We start from the raw sequence: 24583 nt of genomic DNA, 5'->3' as shown, positions 1-24583 counted from the left end.
GTTCTTTCCCCAGACTTTAAAAAAATAAAAAATTAGAAAGTCAGCTTTTTTTAAACCAAGAGCAATTTTATTTAAATGTCTGTTTGAATGCCGCTTTTTAGCCATTACGCATGCTTTCATTTGCTTATTTGCCCGTTTTTTAAAATGTATTTTATTAAAGATTTTCTTCGTTTACAAAAGTATGTGCAATGTCTCTCTCTCTCTCTCTCTTTTTTTCCCCTAAGTGACATTTTTTATAGATCAGTGTCATTTGTTGAGACATTATTTGCACATTTTTGTTGTTGTGCTTAACAGCCACAGGTGTGGGGAATCTCTGGCCCACCCAGACATCCCTGATCCCTGGTTCCTTGCTTAGCACATTAGGAACAAAAAAACACATCAATAATTGAGGGGTTTCTGGCAAAACCATTCCTCTGAAAGCAGGCCTTTAACTATCTGCAGCCTTTTAGAAGTAGCAGGTGGGAAATTTTCTGTGCGTTTCTCTTCCCTTTAAGTTTTAATGTGGGGTTTACTGCCTATTTGACTGATTGTTAAGTCACAAGATTAAAGCAGCTGACAAGGATTCTGCGTTGAGATTCCTGCATGGCAGGGGGGTGGGGCTAGATGACCCTTGGAGGACCCCCTTTCCAAACTCTACGATTATGCGACAAATTTAATACATAAACAGTGTCACTATTAGGGCCACGTGTTTTTCAGGAGAAGAGAAGAATAGGATCGCTACCTATTCTTACCCTTCCATGGGCACCCAGGGTCGGATTTAGGTTTGATGAGGGCCTAAGCTACTGAAGGTAATGGTAATTTATATGTACTTTATAAATTTATACCTGAAGGAGCGTCTCCACCCCCATTGTTCAGCCCGGACACTGAGATCCAGCGCCGAGGGCCTTCTGGCGATTCCCTCATTGTGAGAAGTAAGGTTACAGGGAACCAGGCAGAGGGCCTTCTCGGTAGTGGCGCCTGCCCTGTGGAACGCCCTCCCACCAGATGTCAAAGCAATAAACAACTATTTTACTTTTAAAAGTCATCTGAATGCAGGCCTCTTTAGGGAAGTTTTTAATGTTTGATGCTGTACTGTTTTTAATATTCAGTTGGAAGCCGCCCAGAGTGGCTGGGGAAACCATAATAAATAAACATAATAAATTATTATTATTATTATTATTATTATTAATTATTATTATTATATGTGTAGCTGTCCTTTGTCAATAACAAATTGTTGCTGTTTTTTGTGTTGAATACAAGCTATATGGTATCTAAAGCCATTTGCTCATAACAAAATATGTATTTTATCAAAGTAATTGATATAGAAATGAACAAACCAGTGATATTTTAGGGAGCAGGCTAGCAGGCAGGGCCCATTACTTACATCATAGGAGCCTACACAACCCAAAACACTGTTGCTGTATGCAGGTTCTATTTTATTTTGTTTTTTATCTTATATTTTGGCAATGTACATCCTGTGGGTTTTTTTTCCTCTGATTTTTTTGGGGCCCCCAAGAGAGTGGGACCCTAAGCTATAGCTTGTTTAGCTTATACAGTGGTACCTCGGGTTACATACGCTTCAGGTTACGGACTCCGCTAACCCAGAAATAGTGCTTCAGGTTAAGAACTTTGCTTCAGGATGAGAACAGAAATCAGGCTCCGGCAGTGTGGCGGCAGCAGGAGGCCCCATTAGCTAAAGTGGTGCTTCAGGTTAAGAACAGTTTCAGGTTAAGTACGGACCTCCGGAACGAATTAAGTACTTAACCCGAGGTACCACTGTACGTAAATCCGGCACTGCTGGTACCGTTTGCAGCAGCGCTACAGGCAGAAATTCAACAGGCACAGCTCCCCCCCCCCAAAAAAAACCCCACACTGTGGAGTAGCGCAGCCGCGAGCCACGTGGGGAAGAGAGCCAATGAGTGGCCAGGCACGTCAAGTGGCCTCCCCCTTCTCCGGCACGTGGCCTCTCCCTTCCCCCCCTCCAGCGCCACGCGCTAACCGGGTCCGCCGTGTTCCCACAGAAACGGCGCAGCCGCAGTCAGAAGCTCCCGCGCGCCGTTCGAATCAGGAAAGAAGGGAGCCGTCCTCCTTTTACCTTGGCAGACGGGACCACCATGATTTTCTTGAAGTTGTAGAGCGCCATGGTTGCGGCGTGTCCGTCCGGCCCCTTTGCCGGAGTTAAAGAGAGAGGTACACGGGGGCCGGAAGGGGAAGGCAGGACGTCCGGTTTCGTCCGTTCTCGCGAGAGGGAAAAAAATAAACGAGACCGGAACGAGAAAAGCTCGTTGCGCACGCGCAGATACGGACTTGAACGTCAGTTACTTATTGGAAGTTATTAATGGGGAAAAACACTGTAGTAGAACGGAAGTGACCCTTCTCTTTTCCTAGCTCTAGAAAGCGCCGTTGGGAAAAGCTGCTCCAGTTCCACCGCCAATAGCGCCGCCTGGACTTCAAAGGTACGAACTGCAGCGTCATTTGCCAAACCAGCATGAAGCCCAAGCAATTATACATAGCGCGGTTCACAATTATTTGATGCGTGAAGGTGGGTGTACGTGTGTACGTAACGCCACGTATCACATTACATACATAGGCTACATTTCAAAAACAACGCTTGGATCCTTATCGTGAGTTGGTATCAAACGTATTTCAAATGCAACTAAACTGCAAGGATTACTGTCACAGTCAGGTGGGAAATGGGGAATTGGCACGCTAATATTTAAGGGCCACAGAGTTCTTATTTCAAAAACTTATTTCTTGCCGAATTTTCAAACACACAGCAGCTAATAATGAATCGCACAATATTAAGATGTATCACAACAACAGGACATCTGAAAGGGCCCTAGAGGAATACAGTGGTACCTCGGTTTACGAACTTAATCCGTTCCAGAAGTCTGTTCTTAAACCGAGACGCGCTTTCCCTAATGAGGCCTCTGGCCGCCGGTGCCCTTCCAGTGTTCGGATTCTGTTCTTAGACCAAGGTAAAGTTCTCAAACCAGGACACTATTTCCGGTTTTGCAGAGTTTGTAAACCAAATCGTTCTTAAACAGGACTGTTCTTAAACCAAAGTACCACGGTACAATTCTTATGGAGACCAATTGAAAGGGGGTAGGGAATTCTGGACTGGGCAACCTCTGAAATACCATTGGGGGGAAAGGTTGAAGATCTGGGGAGTTAAAATACGCATTTGTATAACTCCTTAGCAGTATCAGAGACACATTTTATTCTAGGCTTCTTTAGAATTTGCATTGTTCCCTGGTCCTGAACTAAAATTGCTATACTAAACCAGTGGTCACATATAAATCTTTATTGAAAATGTGTGTGTGAGGGATGAACCACTCCCTTGTATGGCAATGCTGTTATGTTGAAGGATCCCTTATTACACAAACAAAATGTCAATGAGCATGCCTCCAAGTCAGCATTGTCACTCCTGATTACTCTACAGTGCACTCACACTGCTGGTTTGTGAAGCTGTGTACACAATACGTTAGCCACAAACCACATCTTGAGAAACAGTTTTAATGCATTTCCCCTGGAAACCATCTTCAGTCTGATTCAAAAATCTAAGCCATATGAAGACATCTTTCCCACCTACTTGTGTGGACAGCAGCTGATCTGGAAACATTTTCAACCCATTCTGACATGTAAAATGACATGTAAATGCGATCTGAAGTTCATTGGAGGTGGGTAGGAACAACCTCACTGCATTATAAACTGGTGATGTATACACAGCCAAAGTGAGTCGGGGACAAGGCCATCACATTGTTTCATTGCATGTGTTTTAGCTTATAGGGATATAACTTTCTCCTCCTTTCTTGTCTGGCGTTAAAAAATTATCTTGAGCCCAGTGTTGCTGTGTGTGTATGTTGTATGTAGGCTGGTTCTTATAGCTTTAAAGGCCAATATTGGTCCCTGTGACTTAAGTCTACTGTTGTTGTGTGCTTACTTTCCAACTGCGAATTTAGCTGCACTAAATGGAGCCCAGGTAGACAAAATCGTCTACTGCCCCAAGCATGTGGTCATTAATGCTGATGCGTGGAGTGTGGGTGATGTCCTGATCCAGGATGTTAGTCTTCACATGGCAGGACAGAGTCTCAAACAAGGATGTGCTCTCCCAAACCCACATCTCCAGCTTATTTGCACTCCTGTCTCTGCAACATCTATGCTTGTAGAAATAACGGAGCCGACATGGGAGTTGGGATGCAAGTGAGCTGTGCGAGAGCAAGCTGACTGCTAGCTTAGTGTGGTGCCACAGTGCCAGAGCCAGTGTGGTGTAGTGGTTAAGAGCGGTAGTCTCCTAATCTGGGGAACCGGGTTCGCTTCCCCGCTCCTCCACATGCAGCTGCTGGGTGACCTTGGGCTAGTCACACTTCTCTGAAGTCTCTCAGCCCCACTCACCTCACAGAGTGTTTGATGTGGGGGAAGAAGGGAAAGGAGAATGTTAGCCGCTTTGAGACTCCTTAAAGGGAGTGAAAGGCGGGATATCAAATCCAAACTCTTCTTCTTCTTCTTCTTAGTGGAGGCTCTTTTTATTAGCAAGATATGCAAAACCAGGAAGATGCATTCAGGGCTTTGCCCTTTACACTTCTCCAATCCTGAGCCGCCTGGGTGTTGCCTAGTTATCTACGCAACTTGCTCCACCACATCATGTTCCCATTACAGGGGGAAATGAACAATACTTTTGACAAAGGAGATAAAGGTCAGGGCACTGAACACTGCTGAGGAGACAAAAGGTCAAGGAGTGGGCATGGCAGCTAGATAGCTGTGGCTTGTCTTATGCTGTGGGGGAGGGTGTGCTCGCGCCCTTCGACGCCATCCCTACAATGCTGGCTTGATCATGTCTACGGAATGGAAGATGGCAGGATCCCCAAGGATGTGCTCTATGGGGAGTTGGCTTCCAACTTCACCCCCAAAGGTGCACTCTTCCATTGTCTCCCAAGACGCATGGATGCTAACCAATAGGTCTCAAGTGTTCAGGAAGCATGGAGGGCGGGGGGCCTGCAAGGACCAGCACTCATGCTGTGCCCCACTTTCCATGCTCGTCATTTTCCACACCGCCTTGGAATCTTCTCAATGATGGGTGGTTAAGAAATAGTCTGAATAAATGAATTAAATAATTTTGTAAACGAAAAGCAAATTTTGTAAAAATGCTGTGTGTCTCCAGTACTATTCCTCAAAGCGAAGCCTGATCCAGACAGAGCTGCCCCTGGACTCTCTCGCTACTAGGGGGCCATGCGTATGAGAATCTTCATTAAATTAGACAATTTATATACCAGCTCATTACAGTTGGCTAAAAGTGGTGTTCATAAAACTCAACAAATGCAATCAAGATCAGTTGCAAACCAACTATAAAATAAAAAAAAAATAGTTAAAATGCCTGCTAGATTTGTGTGTGTGAGAGAGAGAGTGCGTCTTCAGCAGCACGTGCTGGAAGTTTTGTAGGGAGGGGCTGGTGTCTGATATCAGCTGGGAGTTCCAGAAAATTGACCCTACAATACTGAACACATGCTGAACATGGCTCCTTTGCAATATGATCTGTACATCTGAGCTATGGGGGGGGCCACTAACAAATACCTCAGTGATCGGACAGGGATATAAGAAATCAGGCGTGGACTCAAGTCATTAAGGACATTGTAAATTAATCCAAGAACTTTGAACTAGGCTCAGTAGCATATAATCAGTCAGCACAAGATTTTAAGTACCACAGTTATGTGCTACCGATAGTGCATGGCAAAAGCTCAGTACTATTTGGCACATGTAGCAGCCTGGAAACAACACTGCTTCTCTGAACAAGTGTACAACCTTCTTTTGAGGACCACGATCCTTTAGTCAACCACTGGGCTTCAAGAGTTGTGGGCAAGGGCCTCCAACCAAACTTTTCCTCACAACATTTCTCTTTTTACATAGCAAAGGATCACATCCACCACAAAACCAACGAAAGAAAACGTTAAAAACCCACAACAGTTTATTCTGCCGTTTCTCGACACCCCTTTGGTATCTTCTCAGCTGCTCTGGGCAAATTATAACATCTTGGCAAGTGTCCGTGTATTTGAACAGCATTTATATTCCAATCAGCTGGGCAATCAACTAATCCTTTTCGCCGTTTAATTTCAGTAATGAATAAATGAACAACACTTATCACAAACAAGGCTGATAAAGCCACAAGAGTTATGGTCCTTGAAGCCTATTTATGACCGGCTTATTTATCATCCTGGAGAATGAATGTCTTTATATAAAGGCTTTTTAATTCATTCACGTCCTTCAGCCTGCTTTGTTGAAAGCGGTGTGAAGATTGAAGCGTCGTCAAGATAAGGGTTTGGGGTTGCGTCTGTGCACCAAGAGGCTGAGCGATGTACATAAAAGAATTCCGTTTTATATTATGAACACAAAGGTGAGCTTGATGGCATGCGACAAGTTAATAATCACTTGCAAATCTGCAAAGGCATTAATGTTGCTTATTGAGCTGGAAGCAGAGTTCCAAAGGCTTGCACGCCTTTGTTCAATAATGCCTTCTCCCAAACCCGGCTCCTACAAGTCCCCTTCAACTGAATAAATTGGGGGGGGGGGGAGGTTGTAGGGTATCAAAGGCACCTGCAGTCAAGTTGAGTAAGAGAGGGGAGGATTCTTCTCAACACAAGTAGTATCTCCAGGTTGCTTAGTCTGTTAGGGGACAAATACATTCTAAAAGGACAGGTTTTATACTGTTTGGTTTGACTTTATTGAACATACAGCAAAATCAAAAGATCCCAACAGTATGCACATGTATAGGGAAACAATAAGGACCATCTTGTCCTGGGGGGAAGGGGGAAGAAGCAGTAACAACTTTTTCTATTTCCTTATTGAGAAGCTGCTGAATTGCAACTCATTACCAAACTTAAAACCATGGAGAGACCTGGTCTGAACAAAGACATTGGATTCTTATCTCATTATACATGACAAAGCCATTTTTCACCTTCTCACCCCTTGCTTTTTCCTGTAAGACCTAATGCAGTCGTTAAGAGTCGTCAACAGGCTCATCACAGCTATCTGCCAATCACCCATTCCCACCACCCTTCTGAGTAATACCCCTCCCCACCTTCTCACTATATAGAAGGATCTGGCAACTTCTGTTTCAGTGTATCTGAAGAAGTGTGCATGCACACGAAAGCTCATACCAAGAACTAACTTAGTTGGTCTTTAAGGTGCTACTGGAAGGAATTTTTTTTGTTTTGACTATGGCAGACCAACACGGCTACCTATCTGTAACTGGAACTTTTTCTAAGCAAGCAGGTTGTCTTTTCCATTCTAAAGTAACTTTAAGGAGGGGGAGATGCTAATTTTAGATTTTATTTAGTATTTGTTGTTGCTAGGATTAATGTGTGTACCGTGAAAAATGGTCCAGGGCTGTTTCTCCCCACCCCCCACCCCCAGTTATCTGTAACCATATATACTTAATGTTTTACTCAATGGGAAAAAATTGAGAAGAAAAAAAGAAACTCTGGTTATTCAATGGTAGATATTCCTTTATTCACCATGTATTCATGGGAGAGGGAGTAACCATGGAAACAATGCCGTGATATCTTACCTAGTGGTGAGATTTTCCTGGGAGAGAAAAATGAAAAGTGACCAGGAGCTGGGTAGAAAAAAAAACTTATTTTCCTATTATATATTTTCCCCCCTCATTTTTCTGTGAAAGTAAACCTGCCCAACATAAAAAAGCTCATGAACTCTACCTTCACCTCTCTAATAAATTTACGTATCGCAACGAACAATTTTACACATCATAGTTTCTATTCAGCCAGAACCAATGACGATGCAATGAAAAGAACGATAAAGAACTCAAGCGAGTGCCTTCCTGCTGCAAAAATGCAACAGCCTTCAAAAGGCACCTTCTGGGTGACTTGCCGTGCTCCCTTTTTGTAATCTGTCATCTTAATGCTTTAATGATTTTCTTCCCCAGCCCTGTTATCAGAACAGACCCAGCCAAAAGATAAAGAGCTGGATCTGACTCCGTAAGCAGGATTTCAATCAGCTGCACCTACATATATTATTGACAGCAGCCAAGCTGCCTAGGGCTGAAGTCAGGTGCAAGAGCTATCGCTAATATCCGGTTGTACTGCATACCAGAAAGAATTGAAGCCCATCTCCTAAGTCTCATTTGGATTACTTCACTTCTGGGAACGATGCCAGAAATTATGCTGTTACGAGAAACAGTGCAACAGAGCGCTGAAATGCAAGACCAGGAAGCCCTGGGTTCAAATCCTCACTCGGCCATAAAATCATAATACTAATTACAAATAATAATATTATTTGTACCCCACCCATGTGACTGGGTGGCGTCCAACAAATATAATAAAACAGCAGACATTTAAAACTTCCCTAAACAGGGCTGCCTTCAGGTGTTTTCTAAGTCAGATAGTTGTTTATTTCCTTGACATCTGGAGGAAAGGCATTCCATAGGGTGGGTGCCACTACCGAGAAAGTCCTTTGCCTGGTTCCCTGTAATTTTGCTTCTCGCATTGAGGGAACTGCCAGAAGGCCCTCGGAGCTGGACCTCAGTGTCCAGGTTGAGCGATGGGGGTGGAGACACTCCTTCAGGCTTACAGGGCCGATGTGGTTTAGGGCTTTAAAGGTCAGCACCAGAGAATCTTTAATTGTGGAGCTGGAAGGGACCATGAAGGTCTTCAAGTCCAACCCCCTGCAAAGCAGGAATATTTTGCTTCCCGTGCAATGGATAGTTAAAAGCCAAAGGGCCTTACTAAAAAAGGAATGTCTTTGCCTGGCAACTAAAGATGTGTAACGCTGCACATTAGACCAAATGTCTGCAAATCTTAAACAATGAAGAGATGCAATTTGATAAACACAAACTTATTTTGTTAAGTGCTCTAGATTGCCTTGTTTTCTCATGTTATCGTTTTTAATTGCTGTTATGGCCAGGGGCCTCAAAAGCTGGAAGTCACTGGACCTCTGAGAGAGCCCAGTTCCTGCCATTTCTTTTGCCAGACACCTTGCTGGCTAAAGGCTGGTAGATGTTTTCTCAGTGGGAGCTGATGGTTTAAGAAACCAGGACATTTCACACTGCTAGTAACAAGAGCAGCCCTGGTAGCAAACTATCTGGGAACCTATCTGGGAGGTAGGGATTCAAGGGCAAGCTGTTTACAGTTTGGGAAGTCCAGGAGGAAATGCATTGAAACGTGTGGGATGAAAAAAGACTAACGAGAAGACACACAGACACCCAGCAAGCAAATCCGGCCATTAGTTAAACTTGCTTCCTTGCCAAATGTCCACCCCTCTACTAGGCCATTTCCCACACACTAGAGTAGCTAAAAAGGTAAAGGTAAAGGACCCCTGACAGTTAAGACCGGTCACAGATGACTCTGGGGTTGCAGCGCTAATCTCGCTTTACAGGCCGAGGGAGCTGGCGTTTGTCCGCAGACAGTTTTTACCGGTCATGTGGCCAGCATGACGAAGCTGCTTCTGGTGCAACGGAACACTGAAACCAGAGCAGTGCACAGAAACGCCGTTTACCTTCCCGCCAGAGCGGTAACTATTTATCTACTTGCATAGGTTGGCAGGAGCTGGGACCAAGCAACGGGAGCTCACCCCGTCGCAGGGATTCGAACCACCGACCTTCTTATCAGCAAGCCCAAAAGGCTCAGTAGTTTAGACCACAGCGCCACCTACGGCCATTTTCCACACACTAGAGTAGCTAGCTTTTACTTATTTCCTTGTTCCTGTGCCTTTAACTGCACTTAATGTGATCAAGCCCCTCAAACTTTTCCCTTCTCTTGATCCCTAAGCCAGGAAAGGCTTCACTTGACTTTTAAGTCCTTCCTGTCAGCCCTTTTGTGTCTCACTGTTTTCTTCCTCGTGAGGGAACCACCAGCCTGCCTTCCTTCTTAAAAAGTTTTCAGTACAATTCTCCAGCTAGAGCCCTGGGCTTTTATGCTGATTGAGGTCAACTGGGATCCACCAGCTACGAATGACCCCAATCAATTTTCTCTTAACTCAGACTATTGCTTTACACTCACACACAGTTAGCTCAGAAGTCATTTCTATCTCCCCAGATGCTCTCAAAGACTTTTATACTGACAACAGGACTTTTCCCTCTTTCTCTGTGCTTAACATCCCTCTACACAGAATGCCCTGAATTTCTCAAGTGAAAGTCATTATCAAAAATATTTCTACTAATCTGAATGAGAGCTCCCGGTGACTGAATTTTTAAGCCTAAGGGACATGCTGGTATAATTCAAATTGTATTGAGGTTTATGTTAGAGTTTCTGCAATAGAACCTCTGGTCAGGACCTTACGAAGAGTCGAAAAGTATTTGCTCTCCACCACAAGAATGAGTTTCAAAGCTTTACTGAGGAAAAGTTTTAAAATAGTTATAAATAAATGTTTACAAAATATTTAGTAACACATTGCTCTTAAGCAAGCAAGCAAGCAAGCAAGCAAGCAAGCAAGCAATGTGGTCTTGTCTTCTTTTTAGTCCTGAATACAGTTCAGAACTAAAAGAACTTTCCTCTCTGTGCTCCCAGAGATAGATCCTAAGCAACTTGCTTGTTCATCATCCCAAAACTGAGCTTCTGCTGCTCCTGGCTCCATTGCTGACAAAAACACTGAGTTCTCAGGTCTCATTTCCCTGTTGTATGAGATCTGCAGTTCTGTTTCTGGATGAATGATCAATTAGCATAAAGGCTGAAACGGAAACATACAAACCTTTCTACCGCATTTTCCAGAGTGAAACCTCCCATGCCTAATGAAAATGTCTCTTTGCAAAATGTTTTCAAACACAATGCAAACAAACTTTACATTTTATGCATATTAAACTTATATCTTTCACAGTTTCCTACAACCAAGTGGTATATCATTTTTGTAAAATAGATCAATAAAGAACCAGGAGATCAAAGAATTGGAAGGGACTCAAAGATATAGCCTACCCCACAGCTCAAACTCACAACAATACTTTGAAATTTTTCTCAAGAGGAGGAAAAAACCCACCAACATTGAAAGAGTAGAAGCAGAAGTAAGTTTGAGGATATACACTTGCAAATAGCTCATAGCCTTGACTTGGAGAATAACATTTAACTTTTACTTAAAGATTTACTCTAGTTACTGGTATATGCCCCTTATATATGCCAAATGTTGCTTCCCTAAGATTCATCTCTGTCCTTGGCATTTTAAGAAAAATTGTTGTGGTGTATTACTGCATGTTTTTAAATTTAACACCTTTGAATTACTGATAAAAGCTGAGGCTGAAATATCTAACAAAATAATTATGTCCTTACCTGATTTGTCAATCACTTCTTTTCTCAGAAGTTTTCTGTGTGAGGTTGCATCCTCCTAAGGATCCAGAGCTCATCTGAATGCATAACCATTCCACCGTTTTTCATTCCATTTTTATGTGGATAAAGTTCCTGTGTACCAAAGAAAGTTACAAATCCATCGACAAGCATATGCAGCTGCTTCTACAGAACAAAAAAGCAGGTATTCAGCACTGTGAATTTAAAGTAGCTATCACCTTGAGTTTATTAAGGACAAATCTACAGGGTACATTTGTCCTAATGGCTTGATGTGGAATCTATTCCATACATAGGAGTTAAAAAGCTTAATTGGGCAAATTGAAAGCTTGATCTTTGACTCTAGACAATCTGAGTGCAAGTAATGGCTATACAGAGGTTAATTTTCTCCATCTCATAGGCAAAGAGGCTTTACTGTCTATGTTGTCTCCTTTAGATGCAGAATGTGAGCTCTCTATATAGGATGGCAGTTTATATTTTTTGAAACCATTCCAGCTGCCTGCATCAGTATGTATGGGGCAGTGGTTCCTAAGTTATTAAAAACCAGATTCTCTCATTTGCAATTATCGTTACAAAAAGGCATCAATACTAATGAGCCAAAGAGCTTTGGAGTGTAATGAGTATGTCACTCAATGGATTATAATGCACTTACGGCAGCCTGACTACTCCACTCTCAGGAATGCAAAGCATAACACACACCAGCCAAGGATTATTTCCTCCCCAGCTCTGAAATAACTTCCCACTTTGACAAAGTAGAGATAAATGCAGATTGTGCTCAAGGCCTGCAAATCCTACAGGCAGGGGATTGTCCATACCACGAGGCAACCCCAGGCAGTTATGCAGAGCCACACTTTTTTAGAGAGAGAGAGCAGTGTTTTTGTTGTTGTCAATGCACGTGACAGAACAGACAGAGCAGGAGAAGGAAAGATGCTGCCAGGCTAGTGGTAGAAGGAGACAAGTAAAAATTAGGTAACAGAACACTGATGCTGTTACCAGCTTAAAATGCAGCTAGGTTGCTGTTTTTATAAATTCAGATCAAATCAGGTTCAGGGAACAAACGCATAAGAAATGGCAGGATAGAAATGGGATAGATGTGGATTGTGACTAATGTCATATGCACACTGCTTTTCAAACCAGAGGTGGCAGCGCACTATGTGAAGAGTAAATGGGAGTAAGAGAGAGGTTCATTGTGTTGTGGGCTGCAGTCAGCTTCACCACCCACTACATCTCTCAGATGTAGGATTGCCAGAGTTCCGGGTCTGACCTGAAGTCTACAGATTTTTCCTGGCCTCCTCCAGATGGCAGGTGGAAGGCTTTAATGTCCAGGAGCGTGGGAAGGACAATAAATAAAATAAATAAAATAATAATAATAATAATAATAATAATAATAATAATAATAATAAATAATAATATTACTGTACATGCAGCTTGCAAGCCGTGGAAACTACAGTGGTACCTCGGGTTACATACCCTTCAAGTTACATACGCTTCAGGTTACAGACTCTGCTAACCCAGAAATAGTACCTCGGGTTAAGAACTTTGCTTCAGGATGAGAACAGAAATCGTGCAGCGGCAGCAGGAGGCCCCATTAGCTAAAGTGGTGCTTCAGGTTAAGAACAGTTTCAGGTTAAGAACAGACCTCCGGAACGAATTAAGTACGGTACTTAACCCGAGGTACCACTGTACTGTGTCAGCTTTGACAATAAAGAGTTAACTATCTGCCATGTCCATTCCTTTGGCTGGGAGCCAGGGCCTTGATAATGGACCACTTGAAAACCAATGAGGATCTTGAAGGACCACTTAGTGATTTTTCTGCCTCTTGTAGCAATTACAATGCGCTAGATGCTGTATGATTTTTAATTGCATTTTTACTGCATCATTTATTTGTATATATAGTACCCTGCTGCATTAAAATTTGGATTCCATGGAATACAATAAAATGCAATATAAGAAATAAAAGAAGCAATAGAAACACAATTTAAAATCAATATGAATATTTAATGTGATGGATGTGCTGCTTCCAGTCTTCAACCACAAATCCACAGACGTGTCAGAGACGGCCTCAAAGAAGCCTGTGGACTCAAGACAACAAATTGGGAGCTCCTGCCATATAGGCTTCATGCTACTTATCACCTTGTTTCAACACTTTTGTCTTGAGAAGATTAAATCATTGATGAGTTGCAGAATGACCTAAATTGGTTGCAAAAAGAATATTAGCACCAGGCAAGTAGATGGTGAAAAGTTTAGGCTTAAGGTGGGACCCAGGTCTGAAAAGACTGACTTTTTCTAGAATGGGGCTCCTAGTATTCTCCTATCCTGGTCCCAGTCAGATCCAGATCTGCTTTGTTTGATAATGGCTAAATGATATAGATACCCTTTGACCAATTAATAAAAATGGGAACTTCATGAAATGAAAACAAAGCACAGCTCTAATAAGAGGTATGACAAGACTCTTGAGTCATATGGAAAAGCTGCTATTAAAGTAAATTCAGCAAGCAGTGAACCATGTTATAATTTGTACTCTCATCCTTTGCAAGCAGTTCAGTTGCTGAGACCTTGACATTTTGGTGAGATGAGAGTATCAAGCCTAGAAACATAGGAAGCAATCAATAAACAACCACAGCATGCTTGACAGAAAGAGTTGAATGTATGAAAAAGTGTTCCCTTGTTGCAATTAAACATCAAATTGATGGGCATCAGTCTCCAAAATATGCCCACCATAAACCTGTGTTATGAACAACAGATCTCCCTGGATTAATGCAAAAGAAGAGTGTTGTGCGCTTGAAGCATATCCGTAGTTATTATCCATAATGGGATTTGGGGCTGTTAGGTAAGCCTGTGAAGCAGTAGGTGGATTACTCACTTCCTTGTTTTCTGCAACTCTTTCCATGGAAATGGGGGGGGGGGGAATGGTCAAGGTCTGCTATGGCGTAAAATCTTCCTCCTCCTCATTTTCTTCCACATACAGAGGTTAAAACACCAGCCAAGCAGAACAGCTGAATTAACAAACCTTCCCTTGAAGCATATAGAGCGATATGAGCTGGTCAGTCAACTCATTTGCTCAGGACAGAGCTGTTGTTGCTATCAGATCAGATGCTGGTCTACAAGTTGGTAATCTAAGGGTTTAGCAGACAAAGCAGCAGCAGCTGGTGCCCATTGGCACTGGTAGGGCGGAAGGCAGGGAGGCCAACAGCAGGTGGCGCCAGAGTCAATGAGAGGCAGAGCCAATCCATTCTAGTTGTCTCCCCATCCTCCTCCCAACTCAATTCTACAAGGGCAACGCTGAGTCTAAGGAGGGGGAAGCTGAAAGCCAGAACCACCCCTTAGACTGGTTATAGGAAGGCAGGCAGGTGGGGGCTGGCTGAAGGCAGACGGAAGCTGGTGGGGCAGTGCCCCATTTGCTATAATGGAACATCCTCCGCTGAATCTGTTTCAACCTCCAAACTTCCTCCGATGAACTAACGGATGGATATCTAGAAAGAGTACAAGGGCACACTATTGAGAGAGCCACATTAAGCACATCCAGCACACATTTGAAGAGTGCAACTTCCCCCAAACAATCCCCTTCACAGAGCTACAATTCCCAGCAAATTCCCTTAACAAACTACAGTTCCCGGGATTCTTTGAAGAAAGTAATGAGCTTTAAATGTATGGTGTGTACACAGTCACTTTTAGGGAAGAAAGAATGCTCAAGACTTCTCCTTAAATAAGGAATACAAATTTGTGCACAAAACAAATCAGGAAGTGGAACATAAGCGTAACAGAGACAAAGGCTGTGTACCCACCAAACATTTAAAGCACCCCACCTTGAAACCTGGGAATTGTAGTTTGCCCACCATAGAGCTGCAGTTCCCAGCACCCTTAACAAACAACAGTTCTCAGAATTTGAGAAGGGGGAATATGCCTTAAATGTATGGTGTGTATGCAGTCAAAGGCTTTTGTGAGATGTAAGTGGCACCCTGTTTGCGTACAAATATCCGTTGCAAACTTAGGGCAAATCACCATACAGTTCTTCAGCATTAGCTTTCATTACCTATAAAATAAATGTGAAATATTTACATACTTCAAACCATTCGTTGTAAATAATGATCATAAACCAGTCTGCACATATAAGAAGCAGTCGAAACCATTTAAAATTGTTATGGTCATTGGTTGATAGACAGGACTGCATGTGAAGGGAAAGGGTTAAAGTCGCTTTGGGTTGTTGTTTTAAACAGAAAAACAGCACAGGCACCTTCAAAACTAAAACTTGTTGCAGCATGTGCTTCTGTAAGTAAGATCCTGCTTCATCAGAGGTAATGTTTAACCTGGCCATTTCCCCCGGATTTCTCCTGCTTTTTGAGGGAAGCACTTTCCCTTCTCTGACTGAAAAGCAGCTGATCCTTTGCTGAATCTAAAGGGCATAAAACAGTCTCTAGATCAGCCTGGGAGTGGATCAAGTCTGGCAGTTCAAAAGCAGATAGTCCCAAGCAAAGCAACACGGTTTACTCACGAGTATATATCTATTAAGATAATGCTATAAATACACGCCACTGGTCCAGTCTGACAGCTCTGGCTCAAGAGGGTGTGACTCTATTGAATTGCTGTCATGCTGCAATTAAGATGGGTGTGCTTTGCCCGGCACACCACTGTGAGCTTCAGTGCTTTGGAATGTCTCCTTGCACACACCTCCAAGTAGCCCTTCCGCTTGGGAGTGTGAGATAGCCGCCTGGGAGTGAGCTATCAGTGCCGATCAACCGAAGGACCAAAAAATGATAACGTCAGCAACCTCCTTCTTGAGGATTGTGAAGTGACGGGAACAGCCATTACTGAATTCCCCCGAAGATGCTCAACCCCACACTGTCCGCATTAATATACTACAGACTAGCTGACGGTGCACTCTGCTCTGCTTGCTTTTATGGCTCTCCATTTCATTCTCAGGCTGCCAGGCGGCTCTGCTGTCAAAGCAGAAGATGGTCATCTGCCCTGTAGCAGAGAAACCAAGAGGGTCCCAATAATCAATATCCCTCCTTCAATCTTAGCTATGAGTGCATATCCCCGTATTTTGTCCTTCAGTCTCAGCCAACACTGTTCCTTCCTCTACCGTGGGCTGCAGTTAGAACGTCATTCTATGTCAAATGTCCAGTATGCATCTAAAAAAATATATATATTTTATATTCCACCACTACCACCCAGTCTGACGGCGACACCTTAAAGGCAACAAATTAAGAGACATTTCTGGGAAGGCAGCCAATACTGGTGGAGGCCAAAGGAGGAAATCAATCTCCAACAATGAAATAAATTAAACACTGCCGCTATCTATCAATATTTGTCTCTGGCTCCAGCCAGCAGTGTTGAGAAAACAGACGGGCTTGTTTTCAAAGATAGCAGCGAGCTGGAAATGGGACTTTGCCTGTGCGACGAAAGGGCACTCGTTGCAGAGAGAAGTTAGTCATCATGATAGGGGACAAGCCTTGCAAAAGAAAAGGACACACACACACAAAAAGGAGGATTGGAGATCTAAGGTGGAATTGGGTCTACGGTAGGAGAAAAGATGAGAAAATGAAGAGATTGTCACCTGGTGCTTGGAAAAACACATGAGTGGGTGCCAAAAAAGCGAGAGAACCCCCGAGAGGAGCCTCTGACTGGGATCTCAAAGTGCAGGCAAGGTACCCTTTCTTGCTTTGGGTGGGTGCAAAGACACAGCAGCCAGGAACTATCAGGGGTCAATACAGGGAGCATGGTCTAGAGGCAGGTCAAGGTCCAAACATGTGGCAGGTTGTGTGTGTCAGTAAACAGCTAGGTGGTCAGGGGATACACAAGTCTATAAGGTAGACACTGATCCAGCACTCTGTATCTGGCTTTTAAGTCAGAGCACTTCAGAGTCCCACCCAGACCACAGCAGCTGGTCATCAGCATTACCCGAGGGATTGTCCACTTGCGAGGAGTGGCTCCCTCTCATTTAGTGTCCCCTGTCTCCGTGCTGTTTCGGCAATGATTTGACAGTTGTCCTCTAAACTATAAAGGATAGCGGAAAGCAAGTCTAGTGAGAGGCATGGCCTCGGGAGAGTCCCAAGAGGCAGACAGAAAGGTTTGGCTGGCTGTATTACATGTTGCTGGAAACCACAGGATGGCAGAGTGCTCTTGTGTTTGAATCCTGCTTGCTGGTTTCCCACAGGCATCGGGTTTGGCCACTGTGAGAACAGGGTGCTGGACTAGGTGAGCCTTTGGTCTCATCCAGCAGGCTCTTCTTATGTTCTTAGGTATTTGGTCTCCCATGTGTAAGGTTCCCCCTTTATACACTATGTTGGATCTCTTTGTAAAGTGATATATCCTTCCTGACAGTGTTTTGTTGCATCTTGTAATTTAATTAATAAAAATATTTAAGGAAGCTTTCTTAAATGTCTTCCATCTCCTCTCTGTCCATCTAGAGCAGTGATGGCCAAACCTTGGCCCTCCTGCTGTTTTGGGACTACAGTTCCCATCATCCCCGACCACTGGTCCTGTTAGCTAGGGATGATGGGAGTTGTAGTCCCAAAACAGCTGGAGGGCCAAATTTGGCCATCAATGATCTAGAGCAAGGGTAGCCAATGTGTTGCCATCCAGTCATTGTTAGATTCCAGCTCCTATCAGACACAGGCAACCTAGGCACTGGTCAGGAATAATGGAAGCTGAAGACCAACATCTGGAGGGTACCACACTAACTCTAAGAGTTCATTGGCTGCACATCCCTAAAACCCTGCCCTGCTATGATCCATTGCTTTCTGTGAGACCTACTTTCAACTAATTGTGCTTTGCATCACAGCTTAAAGGTAAGGAAACCCATAAAGTAAGGCGGAACAGCTTGCAACTTAGCCGCTGACATTCCACAACTTTTGCTGACACACAAAGACACTCGAGCATGCCAAGTGCTAGCAAAGCCTGCACTCGCTTTTAAAAATAACTTATGAGCGATTCAGTGATTAAAGCACAATAATTTTAAAACGTAGGTTTTCAGCACACAAACATACTTTTAAAGTGGGACAAGGTTGTCATTTCAAGCAATTAGCTCATTATTCTTGTGACAGATTGACGATGACCTTTTATATGCCATCACATTATGGAAATTAGTATCTTCATTAAAAATGTAATAATAACCCCCCTTTAGGAGCTGCAGAAGTCACTTGTTCTCAGTTGGCACAGGCAACATCTAACAGCCCCGTCAGATGAGCAACGCAGAGCTTTGTTAAGTGGTCTTCTGCTCCCATTCCCTAGAGCAGGCCACTCAACCAGAGGTACCCATCATGCTGATGACTCCATGGATGTGTGTCATGCTCTCGTGGGTGTCTAGGGTCCCTGTCCCAGGTGATACAAGCCTCTTAGCAAAACACTCACCAGTGAGGGGCAAGGGTGTAGCAGAGTCCCAACAAACCAAGGTCAAGCATGGAGACTCAGTCTAGGTCCAAAACATCATGCAGAGTCCAAGTCAGGCAACAGTCTAAGATCAGTATCGCAAGGTGTTCAGGCAAGGTACAACATTGCAAGAAAGGTGGGTGGGGACAAGAATCAGGCACAAGGAGCCAGAGACCAGTGTTGTTGTGAACAACTGGAGGGCTCAAGAGGGAGGACCTGATACACGCTGGCCTCCTAGCCTAAAGCTACTGGCAGTCAATGGGTTTCAGGGGTTTCTTAATCCTGAGTCTCATGACCACTCTGGGTTTGTAGATGTATGTTATGCCGTTACTGTTTGGCTTGGATAGGGACCTTTTGGCACCAGCATTCTTGAGTCCTGTGGGGCAGGTTTGGCTTCACCTCCTCTTGCATCTCTTCTCTGTTCAGAACAGATGTGAGGGTGGGCTCCAATGAAATGTGGGCATTTAAGTGGAGAAGGGGGATCCATGTAGGAGAGGCTGAACCACTACTCAGCAGGAAAAGCAAACAGTCCCTTGTGAATTATAGATTTTTGAGAGGATATTTACTGCCAACCTTCGCTGGGGTCATAGGAAGTACCAACAGCACACTGGCACCCACAGGGGCCACACTGCTGACCCCATGACTTAGGTCAACATCTGAAATGATGCTTTTCCTTTTTGGGAACTCTCCTAGGTCCTGCAGAAATCAATATCCACCCCATATCTGTTATCTGTTGCCTAATACTTGCTGACTAGCTCGAGATGAATGTGGCTCAGCTGGAATAGGCATCCAGTCCTGCTCGACACTCCATACATTTCCCTCCCAGCTGCCACGGTTCATTCATCTGACAACAGGAGTTGCATGCAGCCTGGCTCCATGGAAACATGGTCAAACACCAGGCCAACTGACAATCTATTCCCTTAGAAAATTCTTTCCTTAATCAAGAAAGAGCTCTTTCATGTACTGCAATATTATAATCCCAAACGAGATTAGGAAGTGCTCTCTGTAATTGTTTGAAGTTAAAATTAACAATGAAAACTCATTAAATGTTTAAAATGTCAAGGAAGGGGAATGGCATTTTGGAAACTTTCTCAGTTAGCCAGTATGGCAATCAAACTTTACATGGGTCATGGCTAGGAGCTTTCTCAAGACCAGTGTTTCCCAACCACTGTTCCGCGGCACACTAGTGTGCCGCGAGATGTTGCCTGGTGTGCTGCGGGAAAAATTAAAAAATTGCAAGATTTTTTTTTTTAAAGTCAAATTTTCGATTGGGGCGCCGTCACTAGATGACCCCTGGGGTTCCCTCCCTCCCTCCCGCTCTGCGCCTCCCTCCTCCTCCTCCTCCTCCTCCTCCGGGGAGGCCCTTCCTGGCTCTCGGCCAAGGCTTGGCGGCTGCCACTCACTCACTCGCTCGCCCACCCGTCCCTCCATCCCTGCACCCGGCCTCTCCCCCTCCGTCCCCGGCGCGGGGGCTGCCGGGATCCGTAGTCCCCTCGCCCTTGGGCTCCGCGCCTGCGCGGGGTGCGCAAACTACGTTTCCCAACGTGGCTTGGCGGGCCGGGCGTTTTGTTTGAAGCGCTCTTCTCCCGGCCATGGAATGAGCGCAGCGGCGGCGGCCGGGCGGGCAGGGGCTCTTCCGCGCAGACCCCGCACAGCCTGCCTGCGCCCCCCGGAGATCGGGCGGCAGGATGGAGCCCGGGGATCCCCGCGGAGGCGGAGCGGCGGAGGCTGCCCCACAGGTAGGGCTGCGTCGGGGTTTTTTTATTTTTGCAATGCTGCATCCGCGCCGGAGGGGACGCATCGGACCACGGGGAGACCCCTTGGCGGGCGTGCAAGGCAATGCATGCGTGCAGGCGTTGCATGGAGTGCAGTGCAATGCAATGGCAACGTGGCGCCCTGCATGCATGCATGCAACTTCCACCGGCGCTCCGGACTTGGCAGGTGAGGGGGGTCCCCAGTGGGCGGCAGAAAGAGCCGGGAGGGCGAAGGGGAGCCGGGGGGGAGCAGCGCTGCTCCCCGAGCCGAGCCCGGGGGGAAACTTCGGCGTCGTTGCGCCGGGTGTTGGAAGCGGAGGCTGGCGGGGGCCCCTCACCTGCAAAACCTGGTCGCCTCTCATATATTTCGTGCATTGCATTCATCGCCCGCTTTCTCCTCCAAGGAGCTCCCGGGGGCGCGTGTGGTTCTCCCCGTGTTATCCTCGCAACAACAGCCCTGTGAGGTGGGTCAGGTGAGTGGCCCAAGGGAGCACCCAGGGATTGTCCTGGCCAGGTGGGGTGATTTGAACCCTGCTCTCTGCCCGGTCTTCGTCCTCATTTAGCCCCCACATGTGCATGACTGTGCATGACTGAGGTTTTCCCCCCTCGTCTTGGCTATGGTGTGAGTCTGTGCTGTTAATTAATGGGGTTCTGCCTTCGGAGAAGATGAGCCAGCCCTCAAGGAGGTGATTATGTAATTTGCTAGCAATTCATGTCCCTCCCGGCGTGACGCTGCGCGCTGACGTCACGGGGCTGTAATGGTGGTCTGCCTCGAGATTTTTTTCATGAAACAAGTGTGCCTTTGCCCAAAAAAGGTTGGGAAACACTGCTCAAGACCATAAGGGGATGCCATGACATAGCTGCAGCAATGGGAGAAAAATATTAATTTAAGGAGAGAAGTTCAGAACAGGATGCCAAAGGCAGATGAGAGGTATCCTACGCAGGGCTTAAGTACGCTAGCATTAGCACATCTGCAGGCTGAAATAAACTGAAGAACAGGTTTGCAAATAAGAACACTCCATGATTTTTATACATTATGGGCTACTGGCGTTCCAGTCATTCATCCACGTCTGTCACTACAGTACAAATTCCACACTGCACTACCGTGCAATCCAGCTCTCCCCGTGAACATCTTTTTTTAAGTAGAAGTCACAGGACAAGCACTATTGATGCTGCTGAATGGTCCTCTATTGTACTGTGCTTTTGCTCCAATGAAGCAGAACAAACCCTTATTTTTCTTTGTTTATCGGAGGTGGGAAAAGATGGGGGCAGGGGGGAAAGTAGCATAATGGTACTGCCTGTCCAACATAAAAACACAATCCATGCAGCTCCTGCTCACTTCAGACACACCAGGACTAGAAGCCACGAAGGCTGGAATCTCTCACTCTCTGGTTTAATGAAAGCTTAGATCCTGCTTCAACCTAAAGGCAGTCTCTTGAAGAACTTAGCAGCTCATGAGTCACAATCGCCCTCTACCACAGGGTAGCCTTTGGGTGCTTCCACGCTGTTGCTATTTTCGAGTGAGATTCAATCAGATACTGGAAAATGGAGGCTGCACTATTAAGGTTGATAAGTGGTCTTCTCCCACCCCCCAAAGATTTTTTTTTTTTTGGACTTTTTGCAATATGGAAAATGACAGGAAAATTCACTGGCAAGTGTAGGATAACGATTGCTTGATGCAACATCATCAATAATCAATGTCATGTAATCTCCTTGCAAACAAATCAAGATGCCCAATAAATTAAGTTGCCTGGAGACACCCTTTGCTATCTCTCTATTTATTTATTTATTTATTTTATTTTATTTTATTTTATTTTATTTTATTTTATTTTATTTTATTTTATTTTATTTTATTTTATTTTATTTTATTTTATTTAATAGCATCATTGTACCTCACACTCTTTAGTGCCCCAAAGGCTCCCTGAGTAACTTACCGGTACATACAATGAGCAGCTTGCATAGTTCTGGGGTTAGAGTTGCCTGATGGAGCTGGGCTTTTAGTTCTGCTTCCCATCTCCCCCACTGATTAAAGTGGCAATATCCGCAATATATACACAAGGACATGCAAGTAATACACGGACCTCAACTCATCTGATGACCTTAATAGGTGGGACAGAAGGGCCCCCAGAGTCAAACTGTGACTGTTTACAGAGGTGTGTGTGTGTGTGTGTGTGTGTGTGTGTGTACTATATTTTTTGCTCTATAAGATGCACCAGACCACAAGACACACCTAGTTTTTGGAGGAGGAAAACAAGAAAAAAAATATTCTGAATCTCAGAAGCCAGAACAGCAAGAGGGATCGCTGTGCAGTGAAAGCAGCAATCCCTCTTGCTGTTCTGGCTTCTGGGATAGCTGTGCAGCCTGCATTCGCTCCGTAAGACGCACACACATTTCCCCTTACTTTTTAGGAGGGAAAAAGTGAATCTTATAGAGCGAAAAATATGGTATATTTAATGCACAAGATTACTGAACGGCAATATTTTGTCACTCTAATCTGCAGAGAAATATAACTAAATGGCTAGCCAAGGATATGGAAGACTCAGGATCAATGTGCACCATCACCAGGCCTGCATATGACCATGCTAGTTGCTTTCTCACTCCTTATTTATCATGGATCCTGTTTTGGTCTCCCCTGTAAACCTTTCACGTGTGGGGTGAATAATGTGCAGGAGTGATGACTGGGGGTGGCCCAGGAAGCCTGAGGCATGGGTCTTTTGAACTGGGCCCCAGACATCCTGGACCATCTTAATTTGCTCAGAGGCCTAAATTTGTATCTATGCATATAAAGCAAGAGAAGTAAATTTTATGCAAATGTTTGTCATTGGGCTGTGCCCTGAGCTGTTAAAGTACCTAGCAACATCTCTGGTTAAGTGAAACTGAAATTGCTCATAGCAAACGGTTGTGATAACCCATTTCTTATTACTGTGGAAATAAAAAGGGACTGTCACAGAGGGTAAATCTGTCAATTTTGGTTTCCAATTTTTTGTCTTAAATTCAGTTCTCCACATTCCCTCATCAGTTTGTGATCTTAGAAAAAACCCTGCATTTTTGTGCAAAGTGCTTTGTTAGTATGCAATGTTCTCGAACACAATGCCTTTTTGTAAGCTATTTTCACAAACATATGCATTTTTTTGGATACAGTGGTACCTAGGGTTAAGTACTTAATTTGTTCCAGAGGTCCGTTCTTAACCTGAAACTGCTCTTAACCTGAAGCACCACTTTAGCTAATGGGGCCTCCTGCTGCTGCTGCGCCGCCGGAGCACGATTTCTGTTCTCATCCTGAAGCAAAGTTCTTAACCCGAGGTACTATTTCTGGGTTAGCGGAGTCTGTAACCTGAAGCGTATGTAACCTGAAGCGTATGTAACCTGAGGTACCACTGTATTTTTACCCTAGTAGATACACTTTTGTACACATTACTTCACTGGGAACTGCATTGTAAAATTCAGAGAAGTGAAAATTTCCAACAATGGCTGTGTTTTTATTTGCATACTGTTTTGGAAATGTCAACTTTATATGCAAACTGAACTGAATATCTTCCCCATACCTATCCTCAGATGCAAGCTTGGTCCCGTGCTCAAATTTGTTTACTAAACCTCAAGGGGGGAAATGTACTGATGAAGTCATGTTGCATAACACAACTGGAAAAAAGTTATGCTTCTCTAGGTGGAACCCAACATCTGAGACTGAGCTAGTATTTGTTGGAATATTTAAAAAATGCATCAGCAATGTCTGTGAGATGGGATTATGGTCTGGGAGACTTTTTTCTTAAGAATAATGAATCAAAGCATCATTACTCCACATATAGCACAAGGCAGATATTACTTAGGAAGACACTGATAGCTAGCTACATACAATTTACTGTCCCAACCAGGGATGCCTAGATCAAAAGTTGTGTGTAGCCAGTTCAATGGTGCTCAGATGTGGAGGCATCTAAATCCACATGTAGCAGATGCATTTGGGCACATGGATGTCCTCTGCTAGACCAGGGCAACTAACTATGCCTGGCATGCAGTGCCAGGACCTGAACAAGGGCTGGGTAGAACACTCAAATTAATAAAAGCTGGAAGCTGGCTGGCAGGCAGTGAGGAATAATCATCTGACTTCCCTACAGCTGATGAGCAAGAGCAGGCCCTGTGATTTAGACAGGAGGAAAAGGAGGAGGCGGCAGATGATCAGAAGGAAACCAGACCTCCCACCCAGAA

The 24583-nt window shown here is 44.5% G+C and overlaps 1 protein-coding gene and 1 long non-coding RNA gene across 3 annotated transcripts in view; one reads left to right on the top strand and one right to left on the bottom strand.

Moving 5' to 3' along the window:
• GTPBP4 (GTP binding protein 4) overlaps positions 1-11268 on the bottom strand; it is a 28842-nt gene extending 17574 nt beyond the window's left edge. Inside the window, exon 1 of one of the 2 annotated variants that reach the window (XM_028750140.2) lies at positions 11244-11268. Coding sequence is in view for 1 of the 2 variants with exons in the window: in XM_028750139.2 (XP_028605972.1) it covers positions 2075-2122 (48 nt within the window). In the remaining variant the exon portion in view is untranslated. Of the gene's footprint in view, positions 1-2074; positions 2230-11243 lie in introns of those variants that run through there. The other variant, XM_028750139.2, reaches the window with a different exon arrangement.
• Positions 2325-11446, top strand: LOC114607189 (uncharacterized). Its single transcript, XR_013394781.1, has 3 exons — positions 2325-2435; positions 10801-10981; positions 11272-11446. It is a non-coding gene; the product is annotated as an uncharacterized LOC114607189 (long non-coding RNA).
• Positions 11447-24583: the final 13137 nt, after the last annotated feature.

The sequence above is a fragment of the Podarcis muralis genome, chromosome 12, assembly GCF_964188315.1.
Source record: "Podarcis muralis chromosome 12, rPodMur119.hap1.1, whole genome shotgun sequence".
In the NCBI taxonomy this organism is placed as follows: domain Eukaryota; kingdom Metazoa; phylum Chordata; class Lepidosauria; order Squamata; family Lacertidae; genus Podarcis; species Podarcis muralis.
This window is presented reverse-complemented; position numbering and strand designations above follow the sequence as displayed.